This window comes from Eschrichtius robustus, chromosome 1, assembly GCF_028021215.1.
Source record: "Eschrichtius robustus isolate mEscRob2 chromosome 1, mEscRob2.pri, whole genome shotgun sequence".
NCBI lineage: Eukaryota > Metazoa > Chordata > Mammalia > Artiodactyla > Eschrichtiidae > Eschrichtius > Eschrichtius robustus.
In genome coordinates, this window is record NC_090824.1 from 195,278,436 (window position 1) to 195,301,089 (window position 22,654).

At 44.1% G+C, this 22,654-nt stretch overlaps 1 protein-coding gene across 2 annotated transcripts in view; it reads right to left on the reverse strand.

The window, feature by feature from the left end:
• The window catches only part of RSU1 (Ras suppressor protein 1), a 195,524-nt gene that overhangs the window by 143,598 nt on the left and 29,272 nt on the right, over window positions 1-22,654 (reverse strand). For both annotated transcript variants that reach the window (XM_068561997.1, XM_068562002.1), the window contains exons 4-5: window positions 8,726-8,846; window positions 324-442 (exon numbers count right to left, since the gene is read on the reverse strand). In XM_068561997.1, the coding sequence (XP_068418098.1) occupies window positions 324-442; window positions 8,726-8,846 (240 nt within the window). The remainder of the gene's footprint in view (window positions 1-323; window positions 443-8,725; window positions 8,847-22,654) is intronic.

Consider the following 22,654-nt stretch of genomic DNA (forward strand, 5'->3'; position numbering starts at 1 on the left):
CACGCATTATGTCTTTTGCATGCTCTTTAAAAAGAAAGTCAAGCTCTCTTAGCTAAATGTGAGACTTGACCTCATTTAGGTAAAAATCTCTCTCAGAAAGTTAATATGACATTACCAAGTCCACCTGAGTGCAATGGTGTCAGATCACGATATATCAAGTATACATACTGCTGAGCTATGAGGGAATATTCAAAGGAATCTGAAGGGAAAAAAATGTATCTGTCCAATAATTTCTCTTGGAGTTTGGGCCCTGGCAAATAAATTTCCCGTTTAGAACGCAACGGACCATTTTAAGGAGATTTACAGAACTAAAAGTTTCTTACTCAGGTAGAAGAAGTTTCCGGGAAGAGAATTTTCATTCAAGTTGTTGTAAGTCAAATCAAGGACCTCCAGAGCTGGGAGCGATCCAAATCCTCGAGGCAGAGTGTTGAGTCTATTCATGCTGTTGTTAGGGGGAAAAAATGCAAGACGTCACACACAAAACGTGTATTTATACAGACTACTCAAATCACCTCTGTGTCACGGGCCTAAGGGCCGCACGTGAGAGGCTCAAAGCTCAAAAGACTGCCGTAATTCCATCCACTTTACGTTATTTTAACCAGCCTAGTAATTCTAGTCAGAGAATCTACACGTTCATGAAACATTTGAAAATGTCTTAGTTGTCACTTTCTCCAAAGGTGATGCTCAGTCATCGTTTTACACAGAAAATTAGAACATCACAAAATATCCATCCTCCTGGAGAAAAACTTCCTTATGAACGTAGCAATAATAAGACCTCCAAAGGTGCATATGATTAGTTCTAGTAGTTTCCTGGTGGCATCTTTAGGATTTTCTACGTATAGCATCACGTCATCTGCAAACAGTGACAGTTTTACTTCTTCTTTTCCAATTTGTATTCCTTTTATTTCTTTTTCTTCTCTGATTACTGTGGCTAAAACTTCCAAAACTATGTTGAATAATAGTGGTGAGAGTGGACATCCTTGTCTCGTCCCTGATCTTAGTGGAAATGCTTTCAGTTTTTCACCATTGAGTATGATGCTTGCTGTGGGTTTGTCATATATGGCCTTTATTATGTTGAGGTAGGTTCCCTCTATGCCCATTTTCTGGACAGCTTTTATCATAAATGGGTGTTGAATTTGGTCGAAAGCTTTTTCTGCATCTATTGAGATGATCATATGGTTTGTATTCCTTAATTTGTTAATATGGTGTATCACATTGATTGATTTGCGTATATTGAAGAATCCTTGCATCCCTGGGGTAAATCCCACTTGATCGTGGTGTATGATCCTTTTAATGTGTTGTTGGATTCTATTTGCTAGTATTTTGTTCAGGATTTTTACAACTATGTCCATCAGTGATATTGGTGGATAAAGAAGATGTGGCACATATATACAATGGAATATTACTCAGCCAAAAGAAGAAACGAAATTGAGTTATTTGTAGTGAGGTGGATGGACCAAGAGTCTGTCATACAGAGTGAAGTAAGTCAGAAAGAGAAAAACAAATACTGTATGCTAACACATACATATGGAATCTAAAAAAAAAAAATGGTACTGATGAACCTAGTGGCAGGGCAGGAATAAAGAGGTAGACATAGAGAATGGACTTGAGGACGTGGGGTGGGAGGGCAAAGCTGGGGCGAAGTGAGAGTAGCATCAACATACATACACTACCAAATGTAAAATAGTTGGCTGGTGGGAAGCAGCAGCATAGCACAGGGAGATCGGCTCGGTGCTTTGCGAAGACCTAGAGGGGTGGGATAGGGAGGAGGATGGGAGGGAGGGGATATGGGGACATGAGTATGCATATGGCTGATTCGCTTTGTTGTGCAACAGAAACTAACACAGTATTGTGAAGCAATTATACTCCAATAAAGATCTATTTCAAAAAAAAAAGGGCTTCCCTGGTGGCGCAGTGGTTAAGAATCCGCCTGCCAATGCAGGGGACACGGGTTCGAGCCCTGGTCCGGGAAGATCCCACATACCAGGGAGCAACTAAGACCGTGCACCACAACTACTGAGCCTGCGCTCTGGAGCCCGCGAGCCACAACTACTGAAGCCCACGTGCCACAACTACTGAAGCCCACGTGCCACAACTACTGAAGCCCATGCGCCTAGAGCCTGTGCTCCGCAACAAGAGAAGCCACCACAATGAGAAGCCCACGCACCGCAATGATGAGTAGCTCCTGCTCGCCGCAACTAGAGAAAGCCCGTGCGCAGCATCGAAGACCCAACACAGCCAAAAATAAATAAATTTATATATATAAAAAAAAGATGCATATGAAGCCTCATAGTTTTCACACTTCTGCTTCATTTGCTTGCACGTATTCCTCCCAATGGGAGACGCCCCCCGCAAAAAATCACTTTTTTTTTTTGGTTTGTTTTGCAACTACTAATAGTAGTTCAAAATCATCTCTAATTAGAACCAAGGTTGCCAGGGACTGGGGGAGGGGGGGGGGTGGGGAGTTGTTTAATGGGTATAGAGCTTCAGTTTGGCAAGATGAGAAACTTCCAGAGACTGGCTGTACAGCAATGTGAATATATTTAATGCTTCTGAATCATACACTTAAAATAGTTAAAATGGTGTATTTTATGTTATGTGTATTTTATCACAATTGAGAATTTTTAAATATATGTATACATTCCAATGAAAGCTAAGGAAAGCTAAGGAAAATATTTTCCTATTATGTTGTATTTTCTTCAAGACTCTTATTTTTCTTAATGTGGTTCCCTTTGAACACACTTAAAACCCGATTTAAAAAAAAACTTTTTTTTAATCTAATATAAGGCTTACAAATATTGAAAGGTGGGAGGGACTGTGACACTAAAAATAATTCTAGACACCAATCCTTCTCACATGAGATACAACCCTGTTCACACCCACCAACCAGGCCTCCGAAGAAATAGCTGATAGCAGAGAAGGAAACCTAGAAAAAAGCGATGTCCACCTCTTGATGGGTATAAAATCTTAGGTTAACTTTACACTTAGCAAAATAACCTCCACCACAATTTACTATACTGCTAACAACTAATATTTTCTATGAATTCACCATTTGTGAAGCACACTTATGTCAAGTGCTTCACCTGGGTCTTCAAAACTATCGTGGAATGTCGGCAGGACAGTACTTATAATGATCTTGGAATTCTGCGATGAAGTCACAGGTTAAGACAGGTTAAGTACCAAGGACCCCTGACTCTACTGATGAGAATGACAGGTATCTGAGAGCACCCAGCACTCGTGGAGGCCAAGGCACCCCTAATCCCTGGACCCCAATGTGAGGATGCTGAGTAAATGGAAGGAAAAGAATCAGAGACCGTGAGAAAGGCACAGACGTATACATCAGGCACTTCTTTCTTTAAACCTTGCTCTAAGTTACCCGTTTTTGAAAACGACCAATAAAGTTTTTCTTTCCAAACACAGAAATACACTTTTGAAACATAAGGTGCGGGAAATCCACGCTTAGACTTTCTTAGCGGGAAGGGAAGAGGCATCTCACCAGAAAGAGAGCGCTCTTGTCCAATCCCCAGCCTAGAGCGAGCCTGAGCCTGTCCCCCTCCGAGGGGCAAGAATCCACTCAACAGCAGGCTCTCTTTCTCCCTGAGCGAGAAACCGATCCCCCCAACCTGCCCGGAACTCAGGAGAGCCCCTGGGCAGTCGGCAGCAGTGACAGCAGTGGGCCCGCCGACCCGGAGAGCAGAAAGGAAGCCCTAACTTAAATGCCTCAGGAGGCCTGGAAGCAGAGTCGGTTCCACTGCCAGCAACGCCAGGAACGCAGCACCTGTTCCTCTGGACACCAGCACACACACAGCGACCGGAGAGCCGGGTCCCTGGCACTGTCATGCACTGCCTACCCCGCAGGGGGCGCTCACGTCCATCTCCAGCTACACATGGGAGCTGCCTTTTATTTTTTCCAATTTGTACTGGAGTAGAGTTGATTTATAATGTTGTGTTAGTTCCTGCTGTACAGCAAAGTGCATCAGTTATGCACCTACATATGTCCCCTCTTTTTTAGATTCTTTTCCCATATCGGTCACTACAGAGTATTGAGTAGAGTTCCCTGTGCTCTACAGTAGGTCCTTATTAGTTATCGATTTTATATAGTGTGTCTACGTCCATCCCAGTCTCCCAACTGTATCGCTCCCCCTGGGAGCTGCTTCTTTTTAGGGCGTCCCTCTGAGAGCTCCAGCACTCAAGGTTGCCCTGAGAGGTGACAGCAAGGGGAGAGGACGAACACAGCTGGGACGGAGGTCCAGCTCCAGCACTTGCTGGCTGGGCGGCCTTGGGGAACTTATTCAGCTTCTCTGAGATCCAATTTCCTCAACTGTAAGAGGACGGTAGCAATACCCTCCCAGCAGGACTGCCAGGAGGAGGAGAGAGAAGACATGGGAAGCCCCTGATACAATTCCTGGCTCCCAAGTAGGTTCTCAAGAAACGATGGCTGTAACTACAACTAGTTTTCAGGACGTTTGAGAGAAATTTTGACTCCGCCTCAAAGAGGCGAGCTCAGCTGAGGAGACCGTGGAGAGCCTGAACCATCAAGGATGGTTTCCCCATCTGCTTAATTTCCAGTCGATGCAGGTGTTAAAGATAAAGCTGCTTAGGACTCAACCATGCCCAGTGGTTTAAGTTCTTCTGTTTGCAGGTGAGCATTTTTCCAGTGCTTATGGAAATGGGAAGACACCCACGCACGATGGAGAACTTTATAAAACCGGAGAGTCAGAGGCTGTTTGGCATCTTTTCTCTTTCCTCCTCAAAAGCTACAGGAAGGCCCATACGAGCACTTCCCTTTTGGAGCACTCTGATCTCCAGAGGTCCCCTGGGGCTTCTCCTGATTCAATAAAACCTTCTTGCCTGAAGGGCAAGTATTTTTTCTCTCCTCCACGGAGGATGTGCTCACATACTTAGCCAAAAAAACAAACAAACAAAAAAAAAACAAAAACAAACCCACGAACACTGAACACTGTGCTTAGTGAAAACTTTTACATCTTCACAAGATAAGCTTCATCATCTCACTAGGTCAAAAGTTATTCCAGAATAGCTGGCACGACACTCCTGCCATGAGGTTATCCCCGAAATGATGATCAACTTGTAACCTATGTAGCTTTACATTTTTTGTCAAATAACGAAGAGCATAATTCAACTTTCCGCTCTTTATTCAGATGGCCCAAAAATCCTTTCCAGTTTTGAGATCATCAGAATAAATAGCAAATAGGATATAAAACTTCAAAATCAACTTCTGGTTGAACGCGCAGTTTGGATTATGCCTACACATGGCCTAACTGCTCTGCTGTATAGGGTCTCCCGTGTGCAGTTTTTTTTTTTTATTATTATTATTCTGGTTGTATATTCTAAGGAGTCCTCTGTGCCTTGCCTTAACCAGGGATATGTAGGTATAATTCTTCATGCCATTCGAGGACAGAAGTATCGTTTGTGTAAACTCATCTTAATTCCTTTCCCAGAGAACTAAGAGTTGTGTTCAAACTCTGACAACCCCATCTGTGTAGCTGCGTACTTAAACACAGGAAGCGCTACACAATCAATAAATCACCAGGAGCCAAAAATGCAAACAGCTCCAAAGACGACAAAGAGGCAACTCAGATGTGACTGATAAAAAAAGGAAAGGTTACAACTCTGTCTGGAGGCGTCCTGAACCCAGCCAAACGAAACCTGTGCTCATTACCTTCCCCCCAAAGCTGTCTCCACCCATACCTCTATATCAGCTACCCCATCCCATCCCATCCCATCCCATCCCATCTCATCCCATCCCATCCCATCTCATCCCATCCCATCCCATCCGTACTGCCTCGTCGATTTTACCGCTTATACCTGTTTTTCATATAAAATCCCTCCCCCGCCTTCACTTTCCCTGCCCTAGTTCACCAGGAATGCTAACCTGGCAGCCTTACAGGTCTCCTCTAACCCCTCCTCCGCGTGATCTTCATACGAATCATCTCAGCTCGTCTCATGCCCGCCGCTTCCCTGTGCACAATCCCCAACGGCAGGGTAAGACCAGAACTCCTTCATCTGACACACACAGGCCCTCCATTAGCACCTGACTCCCTGCCACGACAGACATTTATTTCTCTACAGGCTGTCTCCCCAGCTGTGATGTACGCTCCCTGAGGGCTGGACAGCCAGCACCTGAACAGCGCCTGGCACAGGGCAGAGAGCTCAAGACACGCTCATGGAATACACAGCAGACTCGCGTGCTTCTCTGCCTGGCCGCACCTGCTACCTCACCTCCCCCCGCCTCCCCCTTTACACTCAGCGGCCCCATGCAACTTGCAACTCCTGGAACGGAAGCCCTGCTCGCAATCGGAGACGTCTTCCCTCTCCTTGTGAGTCTTCTCAGCCTTGAGTCTCGGCTCTAACACGACCCCCTGCAGGAACCCTTCCGAGACTCCCACCTGAAGGCTAACGTGCTCCCTGTCTCTCCCTCCGACTGCCGTCTGACGACCTTCCACACTCAGCGAGCCAGCCGCACCCCGGTCCTGCTCACTGACGGCCGCTCCGCCTCCATCCTGAAGGCCAGGGGCTGTGACTTTCACCCTCGATCCCCAAACAAACAAGGTTCCTGATGCAGAAAAGGCAATTACAGGGCTCCCCTGGGGGGCGCAGTGGTTGAGAATTCGCCCTCCAGTGCAGGGGACACGGGTTCGAGCCCTGGTCCGGGAGGATCCCACATGCCAGGGAGCAACTAAGCCCGTGCGCCACAACTACTGAGCCTGCGCTCTAGAGCCCGTGAGCCACAACTACCGAAGCCCGCACGCCTAGAGCCCGTGCTCTGCAACAAGAGAAGCCCACACACAGCAACGAAGACCCAACGCAGCCAAAAATAAATTAAAAAAAAAAAAAAGGCAATTACATAGTCCTGAGATAAATGAACCCATAAATAAAACAATGATGATGATAAAAGCGAACATTTAGGTACGGCTTACTGTGTGCCAGGTACTATTCCTAGCAGGTTTTTTTTTGTTTTTTTTTTTTAGTGAAAGAAGGTTTATTCAGGGAGATACACACTCTACAGACAGGGTGTGGGTCATCTCAGAAGGCAAGAGATTCCAGGGTACAGGGTTGTCAGTTTTTTTAGGGGTGGGTAATTTCAGAGGCTAATGAGTGGGAGGAGTATTCCACCTATTTTGGGGAAGGGGTGGGGATTTCCAGGAATTGGGCCCCCGCCCACTTTTCGGCCTTTTATGGTCGGCCTCAGAACTATCATGATGCCTGTGGGTGTGTCATTTAGCTGATGTGTTACAATGACGTTTACTGAGGCTCAAGGTCTAGTGGAAGTTGACTCTCTCTCTGCCATTTTGGACCTTACCTGTAACTATTAACTCACTTAGTAAACGATGAGGAGATTAACAGTAAGAATACATGTCTAGTACATACGTCTTGTCTTAGCTTCTTTCTTATATGCAAATGAAATATTAGCACTTCATAATTTTCCAATCAGAGATGTAAACGGAGGGTCCTTTCTTTTCTGCTCTGCCAGATGGGTATACAGTCTCTCTATTTGTAGGAGGAAAAAGCTATCTGATACCAAGTGACTTTTCCCCTCCTCTAAACCCTACTTCCCCTCAGACCTTAGGAGAAAAGAATGCTCACGGAGCTTACAAGGAGTGTCTCTCAACCAGAGTGAACAGCAAATTAAGAGTGTCTAACCAGACCCCTGGTGGAAAAACATAAAGTAAAAATCAGTCCACGGGTGGTTTTTTTTTTTATGATTGCTTCCTAGTAAATTGATAAATACCTGGCCCACGTCTATAGCCACGCCATGTAAATCACGCACGGAATCACAGCACTTAGTGGCTATAATTTAATGAATATATTATTCTACACAGAGGATGAGGTAAGAGTGGGCAGTTTCCTTGAACAGCTACAACAATGAAGCTGAAGTTCAGTAAATCCGAGTTCTGGGTGGCATCTATGGTGTCTGATGGACAAGGCATGGACCCCCCAACAATGGGGTTCTCTGCCGGGCTCAGCCACTAACCTCAGGGGCAATCAGCAGCAAGTCACTTAACCTCTTGGAAAGGGCTTGGCTTCCTTCCGCAAAATGAAGGCAGTAATGCCTGCCCTTCCTCCTTCCCAATTGTTAAGAGGGTCAAACACCAGTAATGGGGACTCTGAAAACTGTAAAGCATTATAAGAACACAAGGAATTATAATCATTCACTGCACCCTGATTCTGCAACCTCAGCTGAATCAAAACTCCTCTCTTCACCTCTGTATAAAGAGAAACACAGGATTATAACATCTAAGAAAAATTGTAAGAATCAATGAAGCAGTGTCAGGAAATGTATCCTCCCATCCACAGATAAGGAAGGTGCTTTGGACACTACTTCTACACTACACAGAGAGAAAAAAATCAACCATGTTACAACTGGTCTGCACAGTTCATGCTAGCTATGCGAATAGGTCCCTTCCCGGTCAACATAACAGAAATAAAATTTTGTTGGAAACAAAATACAGTAAAAAAAAAGACTCCCTTATTGCAACAATTAGCTTCTCAATTAGTGTGCGAATAGATATGCGGTAATGTAGGCCTTTGGAAGGATGTATTAAAACAATAAAACTTTTTTAAAAACCTAAAGTATAGAAAGAAATTAGAAATCAGCTTCTCCTATGTAATCCTATGAATGGCAAACCCCCCCCTCACCCTTGCCCACACCCCCCTTTTTCAGCCCCTCCGCTTCTCAGTTCCCCTTCCCTTTCAGGAGACTCACCCCAGGTTCAGGTGCTTGAGTTTCTGAAGGCTGCTGATCTGCGTGGGAAGCTCCTCAATCTGGTTGTTGAAAAAGTTAAGCACTTCCAAATTTTTCAGTTCCGCTATGTTTGGCGGCACAGCTACGGAAACAGAAATGCTGAGTGTGAATGCAGGAACGTTTGTTTTCCTTCCAAATGAGAGAAAGATGGAACTCCAGCATGACCATCTTGTTCACGGATATACGTCTTACTTAATTTCTGCAGGTGTTTCTTAGGTAGTAGCTCACCACCCAGTGGACAGGGAAATGTTTCTTCAAAGGGCAGAAAAGGATTTCTGTGCCATAAACCGTCTATAAGTGAACATTACTTCTATTTTTTTAATTTTAATTTTTTTCCTTCCAGTTTTATTGAGATACAATTGACATACGGCCCCGTATAAGTTTCAGGTGTACAGCATCATGATCTGACTCACACACCACATGATTATCGCAATAAGGTTAGTGAGCATCTATTATCTCACCAAGGTACAAAAGAAAAAAGAAAAAAAATGTTTTTCCTTGTGATGAGAACTCTTAGATGTAAAACTATACTTTTACTGTTGTCATGTAATGTCTACGAAGTGCAACTGTCTTCTTCCTTTTGGTTTCCTCACATCTCCACCGAAAGAGAGGCAGCAAACTCCACACCCCTTCCCGAGTACTGTATCATCAGCTGTTTCAATAATCTGTCATCTGAAGAGCCGTGCTCTTAACACTGGACTCAACCACAGTGATTTTTAAACTCAACCGTGACTGATGAAACAGTCAACCTACTTAGTTTCTGAGTTTGGCCTCTGGCCTTTGCACGTTGATCAATACACACACACCCCCCTTATATCAGATTAGCGACATATCACGGCACTGTTACACAGCCGTGTGAAAAACCAACTCAGGAGCATGATATGAATATGAGTATGCAGGTCAAGAGTGGTTTATCTTATAAACCATGGGGGAGCTGAAAGGTTCCTCCCTCCCCAGAGTATATACTTGCCAATACAAATGTAACAGCCAAAGGCATCTTTACCTCAAAAGTACTAACTCTCAGCAGAAAGCCTTGCAATAGATTGTACTTCATCTACCCCATGTGCTGACTCAGTCTTTCTACAAACACTGGTCACGGGCCACCAGCTCAGCCACGGTTCATGGAAACTCTTCATACCAACACTATTCAGGTAACTGAAGCCATGGACAAGGGCCTTGGGTACAAGAGAAGGAAGTGTTATGTCTTATGTCAGTACATCTTCTTCCCATCCCAACACCCCCTCCAGGGGTGCCCCAGAAGACTGGGGAAACCTGGGGGCACTTTGCTTAGAACCACGACCAAGGCGTGCGTAACATTTCCAGACAGACACCTGAGATATTTAAGAAGACAGCCATTGCAATAACTCCAGTGGGTAACTCTCAGGGGAAGAGAAATAAAGCAGCAGGCACACAGTTCGTTACAGTTTTGAGTCATCATTTTCAGCTTTATAAAATGTCTAAGGTATCAATGACCTGATTTCTTTCAGAGGGAAGCAGGTTTGGTAAAAGTTAAGAGAAACACATTTGCTGGAGGAAGGGATTGTGAAGATTACGAATCAGTCTGAACTAAGACACTTGGGAAGAGGCAGTGGTGCAGATAGAAAATAAGGGAGGCGTGGATTAGTTACTTACTGAAGAGGCTGGTTGTGGGGATGGAGATAAAAGCGAAGGTTTTAATGGGATAATCAAGGCAGCTGGGGACGCCCTCCAGCACCGCATTCTCCGATGCCAACGTGAATGTAGGTGAGCCCTATCTGTACGATACGGCTGCAAAAGCATATGTCTTTAGGTGTGTCATCAATAACACACTTTTGCGGGAATGAATGGTATTCACTTTGTGTAAACGACCACGAACAAGTTCATCAGGCTGTACCTGCTAGGTTTCTAGGTGTTCGTTTACCTGTTCTCTCTACCTGGACCCTGAAGTGTGTAAAGTGCAAATCTACAGATGATTACAGCCCTGCTCAGAAACTTCACCCTTTCCCCATTTACCCTCCAGCTACCACTAAGCTTCTCTCCTTGTGCATTCATCTGATTAGTTTGAAGAGCAATAAAGAAAGTTAGTGCAATCAGGAGAAAATGATGGTCTCAATTTAACCACAAACCAAGAAAAATGCAGCCAGAATTACTGCCACCTTCCTGAAGTTACTTTGCCGATGCAATTAAAGGCTGGTCCGAAGGTATCGCCTTTCTTGACAGGATGAGAGATTATTTCACTCTCTTTGCTAAATCAGTCCAATTTAAAACCACAAATTATGCTAAATGTGATTTAGGGCTTTGTTTCGTGGACACAAACGATAACCCCACATTCAATTTACTCAACCTCTCCCAGATTTTTGGTGCGCATGTGAATTTTTTGCTAAAGACTCCATTCAAACAAGAAAGGGAAACACTTACACAGCTAACAGTCTTCCCAAACTACAGAAACCAACCCCCCTCCCCTGCCATAGTTAAATCCAAAAGAAATTAACCTTCAGACCTATCTGGATGGGATAACCTTCGCTCTTTCAACAAACATTTAGAGAATGCTATTTTGTGCACAGAAGCATAAACTTTTAGCACCTAGCGTTTCAATACTTTTGGGATAAAGTAACAGAGGCATGCTATTTAAAGAAAGTAAGTTACAAAAGAAGGGGTATCAGAGTCATCAATGGAGACAGGTCTAGTGCTTGGAAAGCAAACTAATCCCAACAAAACTGTCCATAAAAAAATAACCAGTTAACAATATGAGTAACAGCTGTGCAGTAACTAAATCATATACGCAGTTCCACCAACAATTTACAAAAAGCTATTATAAAAAGGGAGCAGCAATGTGTCACCAGTCAGAATATCCTGGTGGAATTTTCAAAACAGCTACGTGACATGCTAGCAAGAAGCAGCATTTTAAAATATAACTAAGCAGGGACTTCCCTGGTGGCGCAATGGTTAAGAATCCGCCTGCCAATGCAGGAGACACGGGTTTGAGCCCTGGTCCGGGAAGATCCCACATGCCGCGGAGCAACTAAGCCTGTGCACCACAACTACTGAGCCTGCGCTCTAGAGCCTGTGAGCCACAACTACTGAAGCCCGCACACCTAGAGCCCGTGCTCCTCAACAAGAGAAGCCACCGCAATGAGAAGCCCGCACACTGCACCGAAGAGTGGCCCCTGCTTGCTGCAACCAGAGAAAGCCAGTGCAACAACGAAGACCCAATGCAGCCAAAAATAAAAAATAAATAAAAATCAATAAAATATAACTAAGCAGTGAGCATCCATATATTTCTTACCGTGCATCTGAAATGTTCCTTTTTCATCCCTCTGTCCAGCTTCTGACCATGACCCCCCAGCAGTACACACGCAGCCTACAGACAACAAGGAGCTGAGTCCACAAAAGAAACAGAGGGGCCGTGTAATCGAAGAACCCAGGAGGCCTGGCCTGCTCATCCCGGGCTGGCTCTGTACTCCCCGATCAGCCCTGAACTTGCTATGTGTCCTTAACTCAACTCACAACCTCTCTGGGCATCCGTTTCCTCCAGTAAAAAAAGAAGACTGGATGATGACCATTTCTACATTCCTTTCCACCTGGCTTTAGCATTCTAGGATTCTAAGAAGAGCTGGATTGCGAAAATCAATGATATGGATTTAAATAATGCAACAAATGGGGCCCTCAGTTAGGAAGGTCAGCCATGCAGAACTTTGCTTATGACAGAGAATTCAGTGTCATTTTCTGTCTAACCAATGATGGCTGCTTCAATTTTGAGAGTTCAGTTGCTAGAGGAGGTTGCAGAAAGGCCCCTGAGGACTCTCAGGTGTGCCCTGTCTCCTACCTGCCACCCTCTGCTTTGGTCAGAGGACCGGTGACTGCTGGGAATGCCCTAGGCCCAGAGCGCCTGCTGTGTTTTGGAAAAGGGGACAAAGATGGCGTCACGTCACCCCAGGAACTATGTATGCCCAGAGACTGATCTCGGCGTATCTTCTGGCATTTGTAACTATTCAGACTAACAAGCCCAGGAAGACCCTCTCTTCCTTCAAGTCCTTCTCAATCTAACAACCTGAAAATTATTCTAGAGTTTCTTCTAGAGAACCATGTACCGGCCCAGACTCAGCAATCAGCCACTGCACAGTTTCTGAATGGCTCCACAACAAGAAACCTGAAGTGCCTGGGGGGCTCGGGGACGGCGGGCAAAACGGGGCTCGCCTAATCTCCATGAACATCTCTTTACAAAGCTCCCTGGGGCAGGCGGCACTGGATGGACACAGCAGACAGACCAGAGGTCCAACCCTAAGAACCCACTGACCCAGCGTTACGCGTGAACAGCACGTAACTCCTCCTAGAAGGACGTGTATCTGTCCTCATCGGTTACATGCAGGAGAGGCGCAGCCACCGGACGCTGCACAGATGAAGCGTATTCACAAAATCAGTGTCACCTTCAGGAACATGCTTCCCCCACTAGCTAACAGCAGCCAACCATTTCTCCAACATAAGAACCTAAATCAACTACTGTGGTAGCAATTGGAGCTTCGCTCTAAGAGCATTTTGTTCTAGGATAGACAATTAACCATTGCACAATCAATAACATATTTTCTTAAAGGCTTTTAGGAGTTCATTCACACAATGATAAACAGCAGGAGATGCTCTGGGGCTGGGCTGGCCAGGATGCAGCCACTAGTTATGTGTGGCTATTTCAACTGAAATCTAGAGTGGGGGGACCTCCCTGGCGGTCCAGTGGTTAAGACTCCACGCTTCCACTGCAGGGGGCGCGGGTCCGATCGCTGGTCGGGGAACTAAGATCCCGCGTGCCGAGAGGCTCGGCAGGAATGAATGCATAAATAAATGAATCAATCAAACAATCTAGAATGGGTATGTAAGTTGGCACAGCCTCTAGGGAAAAGGAGTACGGAGGTTCCTCAAAAAAGTAAAAATAGAACTATCATATGATCCAGCAATTCCACTTCCGGGTATTTAATCCAAGGAAACAAAATCACTATGTCAAAGAGGTATCTGCACCCCATGTTCCCTGCAGCATTATTCACAACAGCCAAGATATGGAAACAACCTAGTTGTCTGTTGACAGATGAATAAAGAAAATATGATACACAGACATTCATTCTCTCTCTCTCTCTCTCTCACACACACACACACACACACACACACACACACACACCACACACACACAAAACAGAATACTATTTAGCCATAAAAAAGAAGGAAGCCCTACCATGTGCAACAACATGGATGGACCTTGAGGGCATTATGCTAAGTGAAGTAAGTCACACAAGGAGAGACAAGTACTGTATGATCTCACTTACATGCGGAATCTGTAAAAACAAAACAACAGCAACAACAAAAACACACCAGAAAACCTCAAAGCAAAAGAGATCAGATTTGTGGTCACCAGCAGTCCTGAGGTGGTGGGGTGGGAGGTGAGGAAACTGGATAAAGGTATTTTAAAAAAAAGAGAATAATAAATAAATTTAAACCTAGATTAGTGGACATGAAATACAATCAGTAATTCAGTTGCTTGGTCACAGTAGCCACATTTAAAGACCTTGACAGCCACATGTAACTCGTGGCTACCATACTGGACAGCACAAATACAGAACGTTCCAATCACTGCAAAGTTCTGCTGGACAGCACTAATCTAACACAGGGGGCCTCTGGAATCTAATAAGAAAGGAGGGAAGGGAGGGAGGGAGGAAGAGAAGAAACAAATGAACTTATCTGCAAGACAAAAAGAGATATTGAAAACAAACTTATGGCTACCAGAGGGGAAATGTGTGTGTGTGTGGCGGGGATAAACCAGACGCTTGGGATAACCACACATACCCACCACTATATGTTAAGACAGATAACCAACAAGGACCTACTGCAGAGCACAGGGAACTCTGCTCAATACTCTGTGATAACCTCCATGGGAAAAGAATCTAAAAAAAGAATGAATATGTGTGTATGTATAACTGAACCACTTTGCTGTACACGTGAAACAACACTGTCAATCAACTGTACTCCAATAAAATTTTTAAAATAAATAAATAAAGCAGTGGGCCTCAAACCCTCAAGTACATCAGAATTACTGGAGGGCTTGTTAAAACACATACTGGGGGGGGGGGTACCCCAGAGTTGCCGACTCAGTAGTTTGGGGTGAGGTCCAACAATCTGCATTTCCAACAAGTTCCCAGGGGACGGTGACAATGCTGGTCTGGGAACCCTATTTTGGATCAGAAAACTTTAAAGTCGGTGGTGACGTGAAAATCATGAATCCAATACGCATGTCCCCTTTCGGCACACAATCATGGGGAATAAGATTATAATAATCAATCGGATCCCAGTGAGGACTCCTCTGCCACCCCAGTGAGCTCCTGAGACCAGGGGCTGATAACATGGGAAAAAGACAAACACGAAAGACACTTCAGGTAGCGAAAGCACCCAGCCTGGGGGCTGCAGTCAAACCACTTCGCATCACCGTCTGCTTTCCCACACAGCTCACTGCTGCGAAATCAGTGCGGGGTAGTACGGATGACGCTCGAGGGGGAAAAAGCACCGAATCCCGGAGTCCACCAAACCCAGTCTCCCGGCAGCAGCTCACCACACCCGCGTGTGCTCCTGCGGCGAGGTGCCACTCGCTGTACCTCTGGCCTTAGAAACCCTGCGGGTCACTGCAGGACAGTGGGCAGCAGCGATGGCAGAGGCAACCCAGCTGGGCTGCAGCCGATCCGGGGGCTTTTTCAGCAGGAGCATCTTGCGGCCCCCGAGGCAAAGAAACAAAACCACGAAGGGTGACGGGCTCTGGGTGCAGCAGGCACCACGCGACCCAGAAAGGCAGGCGCTCGCCTGACCGCAGCCCACGGAAGGGCCGGGGGGGTCACGCGTTGGTCTTTAGAACCATCTGGTTGGCGCTGAAAACGGGGTCCCCTTCAGCTACCAGAGGGGAGGAAGAGAGCAGGCACCAGCTGCCGGGAGCCGGGAAGCTGCTGGAACACACGGAGGTCCTCGTCCTCAGCACGCGCATGAAGTCTGGAAGTGAAGTCTCCCCACCGCCTCCACCGAACTCCGCCCGACAGCTCTTCCTACAGCGTCACCCAGACTGGTTTCGGCTCTGGCGATTCCTGCAAAGGAGCAGAACTAGACCAGAGCGTGGAAACCAGGGGTCCCTGCCCGCATGCCTCTTTGAAACCTCAAATGAGTGGCTCAGCCGTTGCCTCCTTCATGGGAAAGCAGTGGGATGCCGGCCGCCCCACGTGCAAGAAGAGGGAGCCTCAGAGCAGGGACCTGATGGGAGCCACGGCCCACAGCGAGACCGAGACTAGGACACAACCCGGTGACGGGCACGCGCCCTGCGCTGCCAGGGGTGAAATGCTACCACCTCGGGCTCACTTCCAGGAACACCAAAGTGCCCCTGACCCACGGGCCAAACAATGCCCGAAGATCCCACATGGGATAAGGTAAAGCAAAATAAATCCAATAGCACTGCTTCCCCAAACCTGACATATTTATACTAAAAACAGGAGATCTGAGGGAATTCCCTGGCGGTCCAGTGCTTAGGACTCAGCGCTTTCACGGCCGAGGGTGCAGGTTCAATCCCTGGTCGGGGAACTAAGAACCTACAAGCCATGCGATGTTGCCAAAAAAAAAAAAAATTGGAGATTTTTGTCTGTCGTCATAACAAATAAAAATGCCCAGTCAGATTGTTACATGCTTCTGCTGCTGTATAAAATTTCTTGAACAAAGGATAAAGGGACGGTAGAAGAAAATTCAAATGGGGCCAGTTATGCTGATTCTTGAGTTACACTGCTGCAGTGAAGTTACTAGAAAAATGACCCAAAACATCAGCATACAGGAAAACGAGCGAGATTATTTGTTAGGCAGTCAGTGGGGGAAGAAGACCATTTGAGAAGAAATGGTGAAAGCAGACACTGCTTTGTCCCAATATTTGATGAATATGATATTGGATAACAACCATCCCCCTTCACCCTGGTGGGAAGACACCAAAGTAACAGAAACTATAGGAAATGTCAAACTATATGAAATCTGAATTGGGGCATTCTTGGTCAGAGTAAAAGGAAAGCCCTTTTAATCCTTGGCTACAATAGCTGGAAGGCATTAGTCTATTCACACCACAGAGGTAATGTCTAGGCTAATTACATAGATGCCAATTCTCTCAGCAAATTAGGAATCACCGTCCTGAATGCCATTTTAACAATTGCATGTAAAGAAGAATCTCCTCACTCTCGCAAATAATTATGCTCTTCAGAATTTTATATGCAAAAAAAAGGTCATTTGTACCTATAGTGATTAATGACTTTTGTTTTCTGGCCAAAGACACGAGGTGGATAATGAACTAATTATATCTTAGGATAAGAATTTGAAGTTCAAAAGTATACTGATGACAACCAACTTTATAGGTTTTATGGGATTTCCCCCAGAGCAGCTATTAAAACAGTGAATTAGGGTAGTTACAGGTTATTTAAAAACATAAAGATTATGGAACAGTAAAGCAAATTCTCATTTAACAGGATCTACATGTTCCTCAAGGTAAAAATTAAAATAGCAAAATAGCTAAACAGCCACCCAACAATGGCCAAGATCCCCCAAATATTATTAGCATTATAAGTGACAAAAGTGATGCTTTCAGTTAATCAATGGTACTTACTGAGCACCCACACCTAGAAGGACATACTTAGTGTATCCTAGCATGGGCCTCCTTAAGATTCTGCAGCTCAAGTAGTTTTACTAACCAAAACTATCCCTGACTTAATTTACTGCACAAAAAAAAAAAAAAAAAATGGTCCCACTTTTTCAGCAACAATGAGAATAATCAAGTATACAAAAATTAGGGGAAAAAGTGACAAGCAAGCAGTAAGGCAGATTTTATAGTATAAAGTCTAACATGCAAAAATATCTATCCCTGGGGTCTAAAAAGTGTGTACACAGAGCCAAACAAATCTTCTAAAAAGCTAACAAGCATGGATTTCTGCTCCTCTGAGGATGCAAAATTTAGCTGATGTCTGAATCTTGCAATAAGTTCCCAGAAGGAACCAAGGAATGGTCCATGCAGTTTTCGGGGGTCCTCCCAGACCATGAACTCTTGTAGGAGGACACCTTGAAATCACACTCCAGTGCAGAGGGGCTACAGCATCAACCAGGCAGGGCATCAATAAACAGCTTTAATCTGGGAGTTGGGTTGGAGCCACAGCACGAAGAGGAAAGGAGGTGACATCTAGTGAAGGACAAGAAAAGGATGGAGGTTCCTTCCTCTAGCAAAGATGCCTAAGAAGTCTGGAAACACAGAAAAGAGCGAGAAAGAAAAGAACACTGAATAAATTTCAAGCAATCAATGCAGAAAGCAGGCTCAGGGAAACAAAAAGAGCTATCTAGGCTCTTAAACTTTAAAAATTATTATAATGTAGTATTATACACACACTCTCTCAATCCTGAATTATTAAGAGGGAGACTGGACAAATCCAATTCTCTCTCTCACACACACACACACACACACACACACACACACGACGCTTTGCCAACAGTTCACGTCTTCTTTTACAATTAAGAATCACTGCAGCAAATGGATACATAACAAGGTCCTACCGTAGAGCACAGGGACCTACATTCAATATCCCGGGATAAACCACAATGGAAAAGAATATGAAAAAGAATGCATATAGATGCATATCTGAATCACTTTGCTGTACAGCAGAAATTAACACAAGATTGCAGATCAACTGGACCTCAATAAAAAAAAAAAAAAAAAAAAAAAAAAGAATGACTTCAGCAAGAAAGCAGCCACACGGGGCTGCTTCTCTTCCTCCCTTGCCTTACGTTTCGGTGGTGATGAAGGGGTACAGGAGGCAGAAGGAAGGTGGGGGGGAGGAAGATTCCCGGGGCTGGAAAACCCACACTGTACCTTTGTCAACTCCCCTTCTGACAATCACTATGCCTTTAACCTCAGGGAGTCTCCCTGCTCTTCCGTTTGAACAAGTGACGATCCAGGGCCAACGTCTGGTCCACGGAGCTCCGAGATTCCCCAGAGCGGGGCGTTGCCGCACACGACATCGTCAGGGGGAGGCAGCAGGGGAAGGAAGGGGGGGCACAGAGGCTCAAAGCCAGAGTGAGGCCCCCAACCTGCAGCTCCGGCTCCTCAACCGTGTGAAGCCCGCTGCCTCCCCTGGATACAGAGCAAGGCCTCCAGAACCACCCCTTCCTTTCACACTCAGGTCACGGTCTCTGGGGGATGTGGTCCTTCGAAGCTAAAAAGCTGTGGATACCTTATCCGTTGTTCTCCACACAGTTGGCCGGAAAGAAGGGCTTTGTGGAGAAAGATGAGAACGCATCTCAACTTTTGGAAGGATGAGCACGAATGGGAGAGAAGGGCAGGCACTTCTGCGAAGAATCAGGTGACTGGAGCAGAGGCTACACAGGCGGGAAAAGCCTAAAGGCACAGCAGAAGGTTAGACAAGGAAGTTCAGATCGAAAACAGGAGAAAATGGGTCGACGAGTTTGTTAACTCGTGGTCAATTGTATCAGAGCGGTGTTTTGTCCTGTTAAGCTGACTGACAAAGAGCAAGAAAAACTGAAAACAGAAAGGCTTTCTCAATGTTTTACTGGAGTTGAAAACATATATATATATATATATATATACACTACTGGCCTACCTCGGAGATACTGCGGGTTCGGTTCCAGACCGCCACAATAAAGTGAGTTTCCCAGGGCGTACAAATGTTTACACTATACTGTAGTCTATTAAGTGTGCAATAGCATTATTTCTAAAAAAAAAAAAAAAAAAAAAATTCTTAACTTAGTGAAAAAATACTTTATTGCTGAAGAGAGCCAACCATCATCTGCGCCTTCGACGAGTTACAGCAGTGACAGCAAAGATCACTGATCACAGACCACCATAATAGATTTAATAATAAAGAAAAAGCTTGAAATATTGTGAAAACTGCCGACACAGAGACATGAAGTGAGCAAACCCTGTTGGAAAAATGGTGCTAACACAGTTGCTCAGTGCAGGGCTGCCACAAACCTTCAATTTGTAAAAACACAAAGTATCAGTGAAGCTCAATAAGGCAAAGTGCGATAAAAGGAGGTCTGCCTGCATGCGTGCTTCACTCAAGATTACAAATTCTTATTTCATAAAATTTAAATTGAAGCATGTAAATCAGATGGAGCTTATGAGCACTTTTTAAAAGCTATCATAAAAAGAAGGAGCTTCACATGCCTTAAAAATCACCTTTTTGAAGTTTTGCACATATTTCCAGGAAGCACCCCCTTTAAGATACAGGATTGGTGTATCCACACTGCAAATATACTAACGTTATCCCTCCCCGACTCAAGGTTTCTAAATCTGAGCTCCACGCACCCCTAAAAAATTCATGGATGGTTTTAACAGGATCTGCAAACCTGTTGAAATTATAAGGATTATGTGCGATTTTCTAGGAATCATGGACACAGCTTTCACCGTATTCTTTAAAAAGGTGAGTTATGAAACATCAAGAACTGCTCTAAAAGAATGTATATCACCAAGTATTGCGCCTTTTAGAATATCTGCTCCCCCCGCCACCATGATACACATGTACACACACATTACCTAGAAGAGAGAGTCAGCAGATGATTTATATAGAAACTTCTGCTAGTAGATAAATTCCGTTTGAGGGCTCTATTGTAAATAGTAAAAGATAGCCAGGACATGGAAGCAACCCAAATGTCCACTGATGGAGGAATGGATAAAGAAGATGTGGTACATATATACAATGGAATACTACTCAGCCATAAGAAAGAATGAATAATGCCATTTGCAGCAACATGGATGGACCTAGAGATTGTCATAATGAGTGAAGTAAGTCAGACAGAAGGACAAATATCGTATGATATCACTTATATGTGGAATCTAAAACAAACGGTACAAATGAACTTATTTACAAAACAGAAATAGAATCACAGCTGTAGAAAACAATCTTATGGTTACCCGAAGGGGACGGGGGGAGGGATAAATTGGGAGACTGGGATTAACATATACACACTACTACATATAAAACAGATAACTAATAAGGACCTCCTGTATCGCACAGGGAACTCTACTCAATTCTCTGTAATGGCCTATATGGGAAAAGAATCTAAAAAAGAGAGGATATATGTATATGTGTAACTGATTCACTTTGCTGTACAGCAGAAACTAAAACAACATTGTAAATCAACTATACCCCAATAAAAATTTTTTTTTAATTTTTTAAATTTTAAAAAAATAGTAAAAGAAACCCTTTCCAAGATCAGCTCCCCGCAGTGGGTGAGCTAGGGTTTGGAAAGTGACAGGTTCCACCAGCCCGCACATAATGATCTCCACAGCCTGCCACCTTTCTGAAATTCCCATAATTGAAGTCGTTCCATTTAAAAATCTATTGTGGAAGAATTAACACACTACCCTTAGCTTGCTTCCTCTTAGCACAGGGCAGGACTCCAAGAAGAGGAATTCTAGAGTAGGTACATTTGGGATGGTGGGGCTGACATGAAAGAGATCAGAGGATGACAAGTGTCTGAGCGGAGGATACAACTGCCTCGAAACCCACCTTCAACTTCACCCGCTGGTCTTGGACTGTGCTGGTTCTGGACCACGGGGCCAACAGATGCTTCCATGTGACGGCCCTGCATGCTTCCTTACTAAAACCCAAAACAACAAACTCCCAACCACAGGCGATTTTTTAAACGGTACCTAACCAGTGGCACCATCGGAAAGATACTGTTCGATTAATAGCTGTCTGGCTCAACACTATGTATACATTTTTTCCAATCCAATCTTTCAAATGATGGCCCAGGAACAAACTGATGAATGTGCACTAATTAAAAAAATAAGCTATTGATCAAAGCCTCTGTATTATAAATACATTCGAACTCTGTTAAAATGCAAACAGCAAGTTGTTTTGATACTGTCACAAGGTAAATTCATGACAGAGAGGCGATTTATTTTGCATATTCTCTCTCATAGTTTAATTTCATACAAGCCATGCACAAGAACTTTTGCATAAAGCATGACAAATAATCTATGAAAGAGGCAATAACTAGACACTTGGCAATAGGAAGGTGCTGGAAGGCTGGTGAAGGTCATTCTTATAAGTTGGGACAGTTAATTTTTCTCATTCATCTCAACAATCTATTATGTCTGTCGGAAAGGGTCTCAATTTATTATGCTTTTTAAAAACTGCTTACTTTTCTTCGTTATAATTGGACCTGCGTATTTTGAGACTGCAATATTTTCATGCAAAACATGCTCCTTAATTCCTTTATAATAACACGTACAGTAGAGATCCTATCAATATATACATCTGCATAAAATCTTGAAACATTACATTAGCTTCCATGTGTTTAGAATATTATCTTTATAAAGAAGTTACTGAAATCACTAAAGAAAATACCCTAGTATTGTCTTGTTCACTGTAATTTTGAATTCATATATAAGCTATAACTAATAAGAAACAGTCCATTAAAAAAAAGAAATAAGTTTTGCCATCACACTTAGGTTTACTGCCTGCCTAGCCATTTCCGACACATTAAATGACAAGACAGGGTCACAGTTAAGGCTTCAAATGGCCGGCAAAGCTGCTAATATCTCAAGAGAATGTTTTACATGACAGTTAAAAGTTCAAAGTATAAAACTAAACAATTACATTCAGAGACCCACACTTATGAAAGGTTAACATAGAGTTGGTTGCTCAGTGTTTGCGCAAAGCAAAAAGACATCCTTTGCATCTTGCAGAAAATGATGAGGGTTTAGTCCTTAACACGCATGGGTCACAAAATGAAAATAAATACTGTTGTCATATTTAAGGTGCTGGCAATATTTGTACATAGGTTTGGCTTTAAGAATAAAATTCTTTTTAAAATTAAGAAAAGCATCACATTAAAAAAATTAATGCTCAGAGA